This window comes from Rattus norvegicus, chromosome 3 (assembly GCF_021556685.1).
Source record: "Rattus norvegicus strain SHRSP/BbbUtx chromosome 3, alternate assembly SHRSP_T2T, whole genome shotgun sequence".
Taxonomy (NCBI): domain Eukaryota; kingdom Metazoa; phylum Chordata; class Mammalia; order Rodentia; family Muridae; genus Rattus; species Rattus norvegicus.
In genome coordinates this window covers 13,366,313-13,379,205 of record NC_141536.1, presented here as the reverse complement: position 1 = coordinate 13,379,205, position 12,893 = coordinate 13,366,313, and the positions used below count along the sequence as shown (strand labels likewise).

General features: G+C 50.2%; 1 protein-coding gene across 1 annotated transcript in view; it reads right to left on the bottom strand.

Moving 5' to 3' along the window:
* Gpr107 (G protein-coupled receptor 107) overlaps positions 1 to 12,893 on the bottom strand; it is a 61,253-nt gene that overhangs the window by 17,777 nt on the left and 30,583 nt on the right. Inside the window, 4 exon segments of the mRNA NM_001107828.1 lie at positions 5,929 to 5,972; positions 9,042 to 9,172; positions 11,212 to 11,329; positions 12,010 to 12,083. Of these exon segments, the coding sequence (NP_001101298.1) occupies positions 5,929 to 5,972; positions 9,042 to 9,172; positions 11,212 to 11,329; positions 12,010 to 12,083 (367 nt within the window).

The window sequence follows — 12,893 nt, the reverse complement described above, 5'->3', positions numbered from 1 at the left end:
CTTGGCTATGGCGTGGACCAACCTCAGGACAGTTCACTGAGTGGAACAAGCTGGACACAAAAAGTAAAGGTGCCACTAACATGGCGTCCTGGAGCAGCCAAACTCATAAAGGCAGAAGGTGTGTGTGAGGGAAGGGGCACTCCATCAGGAGCCTTGGTGAGAGGAGTGGGGGCAGAATCTCACTTGGGAACTTAGAAAGCTGGTAACTGATGGTGCTGACGGCTGCACAGCCATAGGAACCAAGTATGGACAGCACAGAACTGGACCGCGACAGCAGTTCAAGTCTACTGCTGCCTGTGTACTTCAGCACAGGACAGAAGCGAGCAGAGCAGAGCTGCTATGAGGTGTGGCCCTGTGGAGGGGCAGCGCATAGCCAGAGTGAGATGTCATGGGCTACGAGCGATCATTGTGGGACTCAGTGCTGGGAGGAGCATGGTTTCCTCTGGGCTGGGTACAAACATCGCTGTGACACAGAACAGTGATGGCTTGTGCGACTCTCATGTGGAGGGCTCAAGGCCTCTTCTCTCCCAGAGATCCCAACTGCCCCTAAGTAAGGCATAAACAAAGGGCTTCTTCCTGCCAGCCACCCACACTCCTTGGTGCAGCTCCAATAAGCTTGCCGGCCCACCACCCTGGGCTGAGTCGCGGCTCTGGTCTTCCTAGGACTTCTCCATTTCAAGTGAAGGGAAAAGGATGCCTCGAAGTTTCCCAAGGAAAGAGCAAGCCAAGGAGTCTCACACTGTGATCATGTTACTGTTCAAATCACAGCCCAGGAGGACAGAGTCTTGAACGCTGTCAAGGAGCCTTAGTGGACACAAGCCCCACACATCACACACAAAGCTTCACACAGTCAGACACGGCAATCCCAGCACTTGTGGGGCTGAGGTAGAGAATCATCATGAGTTCTGGACCAGCCTGGGCTACAGAGTGAGATCCAATCTGGGACAGAGCAAAATCCTGACTCAAAAATGATAAACGCCTGAGGCTCAGTGGGTAAAGCACCTGCTGAGCAAGCAGAAGGGCAGGGAGCCATGAAGTCAGAGTCCCCAGAGCACACGAAAGCTGATGTAGTCTCTGGCCCAGACGCAATCGCAGAGTGCTGCTCCAGCGAGTGGCAGGAGAGGATCCCTGGTCTGGGCTACACAGAACTGATAACTGAAGGTTCCTTAAGGGCCTCCACGTGCATGCCGTGGTGTACACATACATGCAGAGAGACTGGAAAGAAAAGCAGACAAACAACTTAATGTCCACACTCGAGGTCAGAAACATTAAATAGATCTACCGCCCAGACAAGGGCTGAGAAGCAGCACCTGCAGGGACTCGGGAGAAAGCAAGAATCTCAGCACTGCACAGTCACGGGTATGCTGCATCCTACAGGCTTCTGTAGACGCACCGAGTAAAACAGCACCTTGCCAGGAGGTCACTGACACAAGCAGACAACAGAAATAAAGTGTCCTGTAGTGAGGAACACCTCTCTGCTGCTAACCTTCATGGGCCCACATTCAGCCTTTCGAGGCTCTACCCCGGCCTTCGACACCAAAGCAGTTCTGCCGCAGTCCCACACTGGTGTGTCCCCTCTGCAGGCCTTTGAGGGTGCTAAGAACGAGGAAGCTCATGCTCACCTGGCAACCGTGAATTTTCTATGCTTTACTTTATACTGAAAGCACAACTTGTGCTCTGGCAGTAAACACGGATGCCGGCTGTCCTTTGACACATGGCTTATAACCCACCACACCAAATGTACTTTCTACATTCCACTCTGGGGCTGAGACTCTATACGACACTTGCTATATCATCACAGACACTCTAGAGAACACAAGCCTGGCTCACCTCACGAGCAGGCACCAGTGAACAACTTGGTGGCCTGGCTGGAGAGACGACTCTGAGGTTAAGAGCACTCACTGCTCTTCAAGAGGAGCTGAGTTTGAATCTCAACAACCACGTGGTGGCTCAGTCTGTCAACTCGAGCTCCAGGGGATCCAGTGCCTCAGGGCACCAGGCATGCACATGATATATATACGCATACACAGCCAAATACGCATGCATAAAACAAAAGAACCTGGTAGTTGCTGTGGTAGGGCCTGCAACTCGGATTCTGCACAGACATTGCTGTGTGGCCTGGTAACACTTCTGCACACCAGTGAGGCACTCTGAGCAGAGAGCTGCTTGTGGTGGCTTGAGTGAGAATGGCCCCATAGGCTCATATTAATGTGGCCTTGTTGGAGAAACTGTGTCACTGGCGGGGGACCTGGAGGTTGTCAAGGCCCAGCCCAGGCCCAGACTAGACCCTTCTCTCCCCTTGTAGATCAGGGTGTAGCTCTGCAGCGCCATGCTGCCATGTCTGCCACCACGCCCTTGTCATGATGAAACTGTAAGCCAGCCCCAAACAAATGCTCTCCTCTGCAGGAGCTGCTGTGGTCTTCGCAGCCATAGAGCGATAACAAAGACTCTATTAATAATGGGAATAATGGGCTCTGAAGCCACTGTGACCCAAAGAGCCCCGAGACACTGTTAATTAAAACCACGTTCTATGGAGAGGCCGCTCAGAATGAGGCCATGCCTCCCCCATCCTGAAGTCCTCCAATCACCACAGGTTTCTGAAGTGGACGTAAAATGGAAGGCTCTTTAGAATATTTCTCCTGCCTTTCCCTCAGGAACAGAAGGCAAAAAAGGAAGACTAGAGGCAGCCCCGCCAATCACGTTATCAGCATATCCCCAAGCCAGTGCTGCAAGGTCACGGCACCTGAGAGAGTTGGAGCAAGGAAGAATCCCGCAGACTCCAGGACCAAGCAGCTAGCAGATCTTGGCAGGAGGCTGGAGCACAGAGAGCCACTGCACGCTCTTATAAGACTCACCCAGGCGCCTCACAGCTGTAGACTGAGAGAAGTCTCGGCATGTGGTGGGAAAGAAAGGGGCAGGACTCAGGCAGCTTCAAGGTCAGCCAAAGGGATCCAGAGATGAAGGGCACCCTCTCTGGAAGCCACACTCAACAGCAGTCTCTGGCTTGCTCCACCTCACTGCACCCACACAAGCCTGAGTCGTGGTGAAGGCCAAGGGACAAGTCAATGGGTGAAGAGCTGAGGAGAGGAAGGGGAGTACCAGGCTCCAGCTGACCCTGTGCTGCCACATCCTACAACAGTGGGTGGCTGCCTCTCAGGCAGGCAAGACCAACAGAGAGTAACCAAGGGGCCGGAGGACCCAACACATGGGAACCAATAGGCAGGCCATACTGTGGTAACACAGACCCTGGCCTGCTAACTCAGTGCGCTGGTCCCTGTGCCTCTCTGCAGGAACTTCCTCTACAGGAACATGGCTTCTTTGACTCTGGAATTTGTTTTTTAAAGAACAGAGTAAAGTGCACACTGATGCATCAGCTCGAAAATACCCTGTAGAGAAGACATACACCCACCCCCCCACCCCCACTCGCCTTTCTTTGGGACAAGGGGTTCTGTAAGGGTGTGACTCCTAGGTTGGAATGTAAGAGTGCTTTTGCAAATGCAGAAGTCACATACTGCCACCCAGTGGAAGACATAAGAACAGCCTCATGTGACCTTGCTCTACGACAGTTCTCCTGTGTGTGGGTCCTGACCCTTTTGAGAGTTAAACAACCCTTTCACAGGGGTCACCTAAGCCCATCCAGAAACACAAATATTTGTATTACAATTCGTAACAGTAGCAATATTACACTTATAAAGTGGCAACAAAATAATTCTATGGTTGGGGTCCCCACAACATGAGGAAGGGTATTAAAGAGGGGCAGCGTTAGGAAGGCTGAGAACAACTGGGTTAGACAAATCTAACTTTTCTGCAGATTGTCTTCACTGCAGAGCTGCTGTGCTGTGTACCCGAGGCTAAGTTCTTTCTTGTCATCCTCAACTAAGAGCACTGGGGATGAATCATCACAGACCCATCTCCAACTCACTCAGGACACGAAGAAAGACAAAGTGGCAACAGCAGAATAGGCAGAGAAAGATGGTAAAAAAGGGACAAGGGCCATCACCAGGGCGCCACGAAGCCCAGGAGACAGTCAGGCAGAACCTTCCACCTGGAGAGCATGCCCACAGGATCCTAACTTAGAAACATCAAAGCATGCAAGAACAGTAAAGTGATTCTTTGGGAGTTCCAGGACAGCCAGTGCCATCCAGTGAGACTGGTTTCAAAAAACAAACAAAAACAAAACCAGAAAAAGATATCAGGGCTGGAGAGGTGGCTCAGAGGTTCTGAGCACTGGCTGCTTTTCCAGAGGACCAGGGTTCAATTCCCAGCACCTACACGGCAACTCATAGCTGTCTGTGAGTTACTCTTATGGTATACAGACTATATGCAGGCAGAACAACGCGCACATGAAATGAATAAATAAATAAAATGTCCATCCTAATACACTGAGAAAAACCCCTATGCATTAAGTTATGAGAGCAATGTCACCTTTTAATATAATGCACACACAACAACAGCAACAGCAACAACAGCAGCAACAGCAACAGCAGCAACAGCAGCAATAACAACAGCAACAGCAATAACAGTAACAACAGCAACAGCAACAGCAGCAACAGCAACAGCAGCAGCAGCAACAACAGCAACAGCAACAGCAGCAACAGCAGCAACAGCAGCAGCAACAGCAGCAACAACAGGCTCAGAACACTCCTGAACACAGCCAGGCAGGCTCTCTCCCAGCCCAGTGCTTCCTCACACTCTCTTCTGCCCACCGAGGGGGTGGTGAGGCCTTGGAGTGGCAGACATGCTGCCCAAACTGCCTGCACTCCAGCTGCTGAGGGTGTGATGGGGAAGAGAGGCTGCCAAAGCCCTTGGAAGAAGAGAAACGCATGCAGAAAGGCTGTATCTCAGCACTAGAGAACAAAAGTTGACCCTGAGCAACTGTGGAGGCCACTGGGTTCTGACTAGGCTTTGACCAGGGCAGCGAGCGAGCGTTTCCTACACAGGGCTGTCCAGTGTTGCAGAAGCCTGGAGTCATTAAATCCAATGACACCCATGGATTGGTAGGGGAGGGAGGGCAGCTCAGTGGTAACATACATGTTGTACTTAATCTCAACAGCAAAAGCACCAAACCCCCAAAGTAAAATAATGTGTGTAAAGGATCAAGCCTGTGAAATGACTTATGCTAGCATATTTTTCATATTGTCTAAAACGAATCCATAATTTTCTAATAACAACAACTGCTCAGTGATGAAGTTCTGGGATGCAGGTGGCGGGGGGGGGGGGGGGGGATTTCCTGTGTTCCGAGAGCTGTCCCTGCCCTGTGGGCCAGACACACAGGTGTAGACCAGATACACAGGCCAATCATTCTCGGCTGTGTCTCAGCACAGGTGGAAGGCAAGCTTGCCTGCAGTCATTAGAGCACAGTGCTGGACACCAGGCAATGCAGGCCTTATTCAAAGAAACACAGGCATGCAGTGGTGCAGTAGCCAGAAGGATGCTGCACGCTGCCACCTCCATCTCTGGACCCAGTATCCCACAGACCATGCTCTCTGACCTTTCCCAGACCCCAGTCCCTCCTGAGAAAAGACTCTCTATTGGATTTGGTTCTGAAAGGTGAAGATCTTGGACCAGGCATGGCAGTGCGTGCTTTTAGTCTTAGCAGGCAGTTGGATCTCTGAGTTTGAGGCTAGCCTGATCTACAGAGTGAGTTCTAAGATAGAGAAATCCTGTCTTGAAAAACAAAACAAAATGTTTTAGAAATATAAAAAATGAGTAAAGAGCACAGTCACAACGAAGAGCTAAAATGGCACAAGGCTCAGGCTCCCTGTGCAGCCTGCCTGTCCCTGGAACTCAGCACTCCTTCCCCACCCTACCATCCCCACTGCCCCCACAGAGTGAGCCCGACCCTGCCCCAGACCCTGTCCCAGTTGTCAGCAGGGTGAGTGTCAGTGCTGCCCAGGAGAACGAGAAGCACACAGAGCAGAAACTTGCCTTTTCCATCTGTGGCCGAGGCTTCTTGTAAATGCCTGATTGACCTAGAAATAACCAATTGGAGACAGAAGTTAGTGGAGGAGCTGAATTCTCTTCTATTTATGGCTCTAGTAGCTTGGACCCAAGTCCCATTATAAACCAAAGGAGTTGGACCAGATGACCAGACGGCCCCCTCCTTAAAACAGGAGATCTGTGTCAGTCCACAATTGGCCATTTACGGTACTGAGGCTGAGGGGAAGATGCCCTATGCTGGTAGAATCAGGACTAGCAGGAAGGGCAAGAGAAACACCATCATTTAATTCTGCTCTTGTTCCCCAAACTCCCCTGTCCCTCAGAAGACACTGAGCACTGAGTAGCACTGCCAGGCAGGGAGAGGACCCAAGGGAAAGTCACAGCTGATTCCTAGAAGCTGTGAGGATCTGGGCCTTACCATGAGCTCATTGCACTGGGAAGATTCACAGACCTGGAGAAGGCTGGTAACCTTTTCAGGCTGTGCTGGGATAACTAATCTCCATCACTATGGTCTAGGCAGGGGACACTAACATTATTAAAGATGCCTTGAAGACTGTGGTGCAGGCCTGTAATCCTAGCACTCAGGAGGCTGACACAGGAGGCTGTGAGCTTTAAGACCACACTGGGCTAATAGTGAGCATCAGGCTGGACAGAGCTCCACAGTGAATCCCTGCTCAAAGAATAAGACATAAAATAACAAAGACCTGGAGCTGTAGGCACAGCTTACAGCCGCGGGGGAAAGCCTGCATTGAGCAGAGAAGGAAGAAGGGAAGACAGAGAAGGGAAGCGAGCCTGGGATTCGCAAACAGGGGTCCAGTTCTAACACTGACCCTCCTATCTACAGATAAACTACTCCTGAAGCCTCCGTAAAATACCCCAGTACTCCCCTAACTTCATGAGAAACGAACATGTGAAAGCTATTAGCATAAAGGTGATTTGTGGAGTGTTGGACCAAGGCTGGCTGAATCAAGTATTTCTAAAATAGTGCTATTCATTTGTACTTAAATCAATGTGAACGTGTGCACACATACTTGTGAAAGGAGAAGAGAACTTACTGGTACTGGTTTTCACCTTTCTCCATGTGGGTCCCAGGGATAAAATTCCATCTCACTGGCCCACTATATTTATTCTATTTATTCTATATTTATGAAAATCTCATCTCTTGCAGCAATTTTCAGAATGTGTACCATAAGGGATCTTGTCATTAGGTACCTGCTTAGTGTTAGATCAAGCGACAAGAAATGTCCACTGGTGGCTCTATGCTTACGGTGGTTTGAATGAGAATGCCCCCCCCCCCCCCGACTCATATACTTGAATGCTTTGTCTCCAGCGGATAGAACTGTTTGGGAAGGATTAGGGGGTGTGGTCTTCTTGAAGTGGGTGTGTCACTGAAGGTAGGCTGTCTTAGTTTGGGTTTCATTGCTATAAGCAGACACTATGACCAAGGCAACTCTTATAAAGGACATGGTGCTGAGAAGGAGCTGAGAGCTCTACATCTTGATCCAAAGCCAGTCAGGAGACGACTGGCTTCCAGGCAGCTAGGAAGAGGGTCTTAAGCCCACCCCTAAAGTGATATACTTCTTCCAACAAGGCCATACTTCCCAACAGTGCCACTCCCTGGCCAACGATATTCAAACCACCACATAGGCTTTAAGATTGAGTTACTTACAGATCAAGATATGAGGTCTCAGCTACTGAGGCTACTGTGCCCTGCCTGCCTGCCTGCCTTCTGCCATGCTTCCAGTTATGATGGTCATAGACTCTAACTCTCTGAAACCACAATCCCCAAATAAACTCTCTCTTCTATATGTTGCTTTGTCCATGGTATCTTATCACAGTAGTAGAAAAGTAAGACAGTACTCAGCTGGGACCCTTGTACTTCAGTGTTTCAACAACTGCAGACATTATGGGTAAGACTAAACTCCTGCTTCCCAACAAGGTCTTCACCACCCAACGATAGCACTGACTATTCTGGGTGGATGTTTGAGCTGCCTGTTGTGGACAAGACAGCAGTGCAACTGGGAAGTGCATGGTAATGGTCTCACCCCCATTTCCTTTTCTTTCAGCAACTATATGCCAGCAGCTGCTGTGGTGCTACAGCCTAAACCCTCCTTGTGGCTCAGGGGACTCAAAGGCAGCACCCAATTCTTTTTTGAGACAGGATCTCAGGTAGCCCTGGCTTGTTTCGAAACTGTTACATAGCAGAAGATAATCTTGAACTTAGGTCCTTTTGCCTCGACTTCCTCCATGCTGAAATTCCAGATGCACCACCCTGCCATGTTTATGTTGTGTTGGGGGAAGGAATCTGTGGCCTCAAGCACTAGGAGTCAAGTACTTTGTCACCCAGGCCACAGCCCAGCCCTCCTAGCTCTCCTCTCCTCTGGCAGCAGTTAGCTATCATGAATACTGGTGCTGCACAAACTATGGGGAGGGTGACTCTACCTAGAACCACCAAAAATCACAGTGGCTGGACAATACACCAGACAACCTTAGGATTCTAGAAAGCACTGACTTATAGGAATGAGCGCTGCCAAAACCGCATCTCCCTCTCAACTCAGCATAAACAGCACTGGAGAAGTGGAGGCCAGACGCCAAGGATGAGTGAGTGGGCGATGTGCCGTCCACAGCCTGTTCTGACCATGTGCCTGCACTAAAGCAACAATCTGCAGCTCTCTTCCACAGAGACAGCAATGACATCTTTAACATACAGTCAGTGCACAAGCCTGAAGCCTGCCACTTCTGGATCAGAGCAAGCTACTCTCCAGAGCCCAAAACCTGGGTGGCCTGAGAACTACCATTAGTTTATGTGAGCATATGTTCTCATATTCCATCTAACTGGCAAGAAAAATGATTCTCCTACTCAGCCCTTATCAAACTCTGGCTGACATTTAACATGACCACTGGGCCCCGTGGCCTATGGTCTAGACCAGCTGTACAGGAGTCGCTTGGGTAACTCTCAGTAGCAAAGGACTGGGGTATTGAAGTCTCAGAATCCCACCCTGAGCTAGTTTTTTGGGGCAGCCTGGGGTCCACAGGACAGTCTTTTGCAAAAAGCTACCCTGTGACTCTCTCTCTGCACACACTGCCTTAAGGTTACTTACCACACCACTGGGAAGAGGATGGCGCCGCAGCACAGCAAATCCACCAGGAATAGAGAGTCCTTCCACAAGCCATACTCAGTTGTGCCCTCCTCAGTAGACTCTATGATGATGTAGGCCACATTCGCCAGTACCTATAGGGCATGAGAGCCCAAAGCATGAGTGCTGCTATGACAGTGGCCCAAGTGGGATGCTCACCTGTGCTGAGCCCCAGCCTATGGCTGCAGTAACCTCAGGACAATAATTCTAGGTAGCTGATATCAAGACCAGAGGTCAGGGTGGCAAGAAGTGCAGACTTCAGAGACTGCCCTAGTCCTCGAAAGAGCTAGCCCAGGTCCCCTATACTGCACAGGACACAGGTCCTACCAAGGCTCATCTGCCTCCATGTCTTGTTTCTAATTAAGGCTTTACATTGTGTTTTCAGCCCTGTCCTTGGGCTCTTGCAGATTATGGACAGTTTTTCAACTGATTTAACTGAGACCTCACTGTGTATCAGGGAAGTTTATGATTTATGGTATTCCTTTTAGTGACTACCATGAGCTATGATGCAGAGATAAGGATGAGGTACGTTGGGGCTGGAGAGAGAGCACAACAGTCAGTTACGCATGCTTGCCGAGCAATTCCAAGGACCAGAGGTCGGATCCCAGCATCCATTTAACAAGGCAGGCAGGCGTCCTGAACACATCATAACCCCAGCTCAGCTCCGAGTAGGATGGAGACAGGATGATGGCTGGGCTTGCTGGCCTAGTCTAGAAACGCAAACCCCAATTCCACTTGGACCTCAATTCCAGTCTGCATGATAAACAGACTTTCCAGAAGCAGTGCTGAGCCATTCCCCACAGTGCTCTCCAGCACCACGTTACTCACTCCTGCTTCAGGGGAGGGCTCAGCTGAGTGCCTGCCTTGCCTGTTCAAGGTCCTGGGTTTCATGCCAAGCACCAGGAGAAAAACAAAGGAAAAAGGAGGAGGAAGAAGAGGAAGAAGAGAAGGACGAGAAGAGGGGGAACTTTCTGATACTCCTCATGGCAAAAGGAAGTTGCTTAGACTTTGGTCAAGCCCTTCCCAAAGCAGTCCCATTGTCTAAATAACTTCCTTATCTTTAGCTTTAAACATCCAGATCTCCTCAGGGGAGCATTCAGTGTGGCCTTGTGTGTTCAACATTCAAAGGAGTGAGCAGGACAGAGGATTCTCTGTCATAGCCCAGCTCAGGCTGTGGAGGAACCAAGAGACCAGTACCCCACACTTGGAAGGAGAGCTCAGGTTCTGTCCCCTATGCCCTGTGGTTGGAGGCCGTGTTCTGAGGCCTCCACGGCAGGTTATGGAACTCCATCTGCCTAGAGATGGCCATGCTGGTTTGGTCACCAGAAGACCTCAGCTTGTGTGTTTCCTCTGACAGCAGTGTCACAGGTATTCATGGCTACTCCTCTGCCACATTCCTTTTCTTAAACATCCAACCATGTCCTATCTCCATTACAAGGCTCTTCCAGATCATTCTGAGTGATGATTTCCTCATTGAAAACCTCTAGCAGCTGGTCTATGTCAATGGTCTGGTGCTAGCCCTCGATGCTGTCCAGCAGCCACTCAATCCCTGGAGATGATGTGACCTAGAAGTTTCACTTTCCCTTCCTCTTCTGCTTCACAGCCATGCTGCTGTCTAAATGGGAGCTGACTTAATCAAAGAAAGGCATGGCTGTGGCCAGGCAGCCTGGAAGACGTACCTGGCTGTGGTGCCCTCCCTCCGCTCCAGTCTCTGCTACTTTGTAGACTGCTGATATAAGATGAGCTAGTTAGTCGGGCGCAGAGCATGGCCTCCAAATACAGGGTGATGGGATCAATGCTAGCCCTGTGGGGCCACTCTCGGACTCCACCTTGCAGGAAAATTCACTGGTGCCACTCGGTTCTAAAATATTACAGGACATCCGGGCCAACTCACTAACCGAACCTCTTTGTAAAAGGCATCTAATGCAGAAAGCATGGCGACACTTGTCCTTCCGTTCTCTGCAGCTCTCTAGCTACAATCTAGGCATCCAGGCCAGCACACACCCAAAGCCTAGGTCTGTCAGTGTCAGAAAAGGAGCCCCCCTCTGCCTGGTTTCCCAGTGAGTGGCTCCCTGCCCAGAGCCAGGAAGGACCGACCAGGCAGCCCTGCCCGGCAGCCGGTTGTCCTCCGTACCTGGAGCGGAATGACAATCATGAAGATCTTCTTGTCCTTATCAGACAGGATGTGCTTGATGAAGGCCCAGCCAGTGCCAATGAGGGCGATGGTGATGAACAGCAGTGCACCCTTCAGCCTGCGCGACAGAACCACAGAGCCTAGGTACCAGCAGCTCGGTAGACTCCACTCCTGTCAGTCACTCCTGTCAGGCACCTGTCAGCTCATTCCAGGACTCTACAGCCCCATGTCTTCTTTGTTTTCTTTTTAAGATTTATTTATGTATTTATGTGCACAAGTGCTCTGTCTCCAAGCCTGCATGCTAGAAGAGGGCACAGGATTCCATTATAGATGACTTTGAGTCACCATGTGGGTGCTGGGAATTGAACTCGGGACCTCTAGAATTGCACCCGGTGCTCTTAGCAACTAAGCCATCTATCCAGCTCCCCCTATGTATATATGTATATGTGTGTGTGTATGTATATATGTATATGTGTGTGTATGTATGTATGTATGTATGTATGTATGTATGTATGTATTTTGAGTAACCCAAGCAAGCTCAAACTTTTAACTCAGAATGCAGCCACAGATGATCCTGAACCTCTAGTCCTCTTGCCTCCGCCTTCCCCACTGAGTGGTAGGATCGTGGGTGTGCACCACCACGGCTGATTTATGCAGTGCTGTGGATGGAGGCCAGGGATTCACGAAAGCTTAGCAAACACTCTCCACTGATCCACACCCCCAGCTCTAGCCATTAGTGACTTTGTAAGCCTCTTCCTGGTGCGGCATCACCTCTGTCTTGTGGACCTACATACTTACAGGTGAGTTATGTAGTACACAACAGCCCAGCCTTCAATCGGAAAGCCCTGCGAGGAGATGTAGTGGTAGTCGATCTGAAATCAAATAGCTGTGTTTCAGAAAGGCTGTGCCATGCACCTCAGTGCAGGTTAGAGCAATAAACGACTTTGAAAGACCTTGGGATGAGGAATGGGTTGTGCCCGCCCACCCCACTGTCTAGTACTTCCCTTACCAAGACACCAGCAAGCACAGGAGTGTGCTAACACACAACTGAGAAAGGTTGACAGAGGCATCATTGACCCCAACACCCAACCCAGGTCACTCTCAATCACACTGGCAAACACTCCCATTCCCAGCCAGGTATGTTGTCTTGAAGTCCTGCTGCTCCCAATAAGACAACGTCAGGCTGGTCAGTAAGAGGATCTGTACAGTGACCTGGCTTCAGCAATCTGAGCTTGGATACTTAGAGCTGCCACACGTTTTAACTTCAGAGGCTGGCTGCTGGCAGGACAAGGAAAGCGGGCTGCAGCACAGACTTAAAGTGGCTCAGGGCCCTCCCAAGAATCTTTAACTTAAATCCACAGGGGGAATTAGCCAAGGAATTTCTAAGTCCTGTTGCCATAACTGGGTGTATTTTGCTCTCTTCTATGACCCCATTTTCAAGTGCAGAGGGAGAGCTCAGCACTTTCTTTATGTATACCCCACAGAGCCCCCACCCCTAAATCAGGGAAGCCTCAATCTTGACCCCACAGGCAAGCCCGTTTTGATGTGCACCAGTTCTCAGTAGTCAAATCTCAGTCTTGGGCTCCTGATCTTTGTAAGATTTGGCTTCACTGAGATATGAGGATGCTTAGGAAAACAAGGGGGGGGGGTGTCAGGAATGACCCAGCAGGGAGCACACTCAT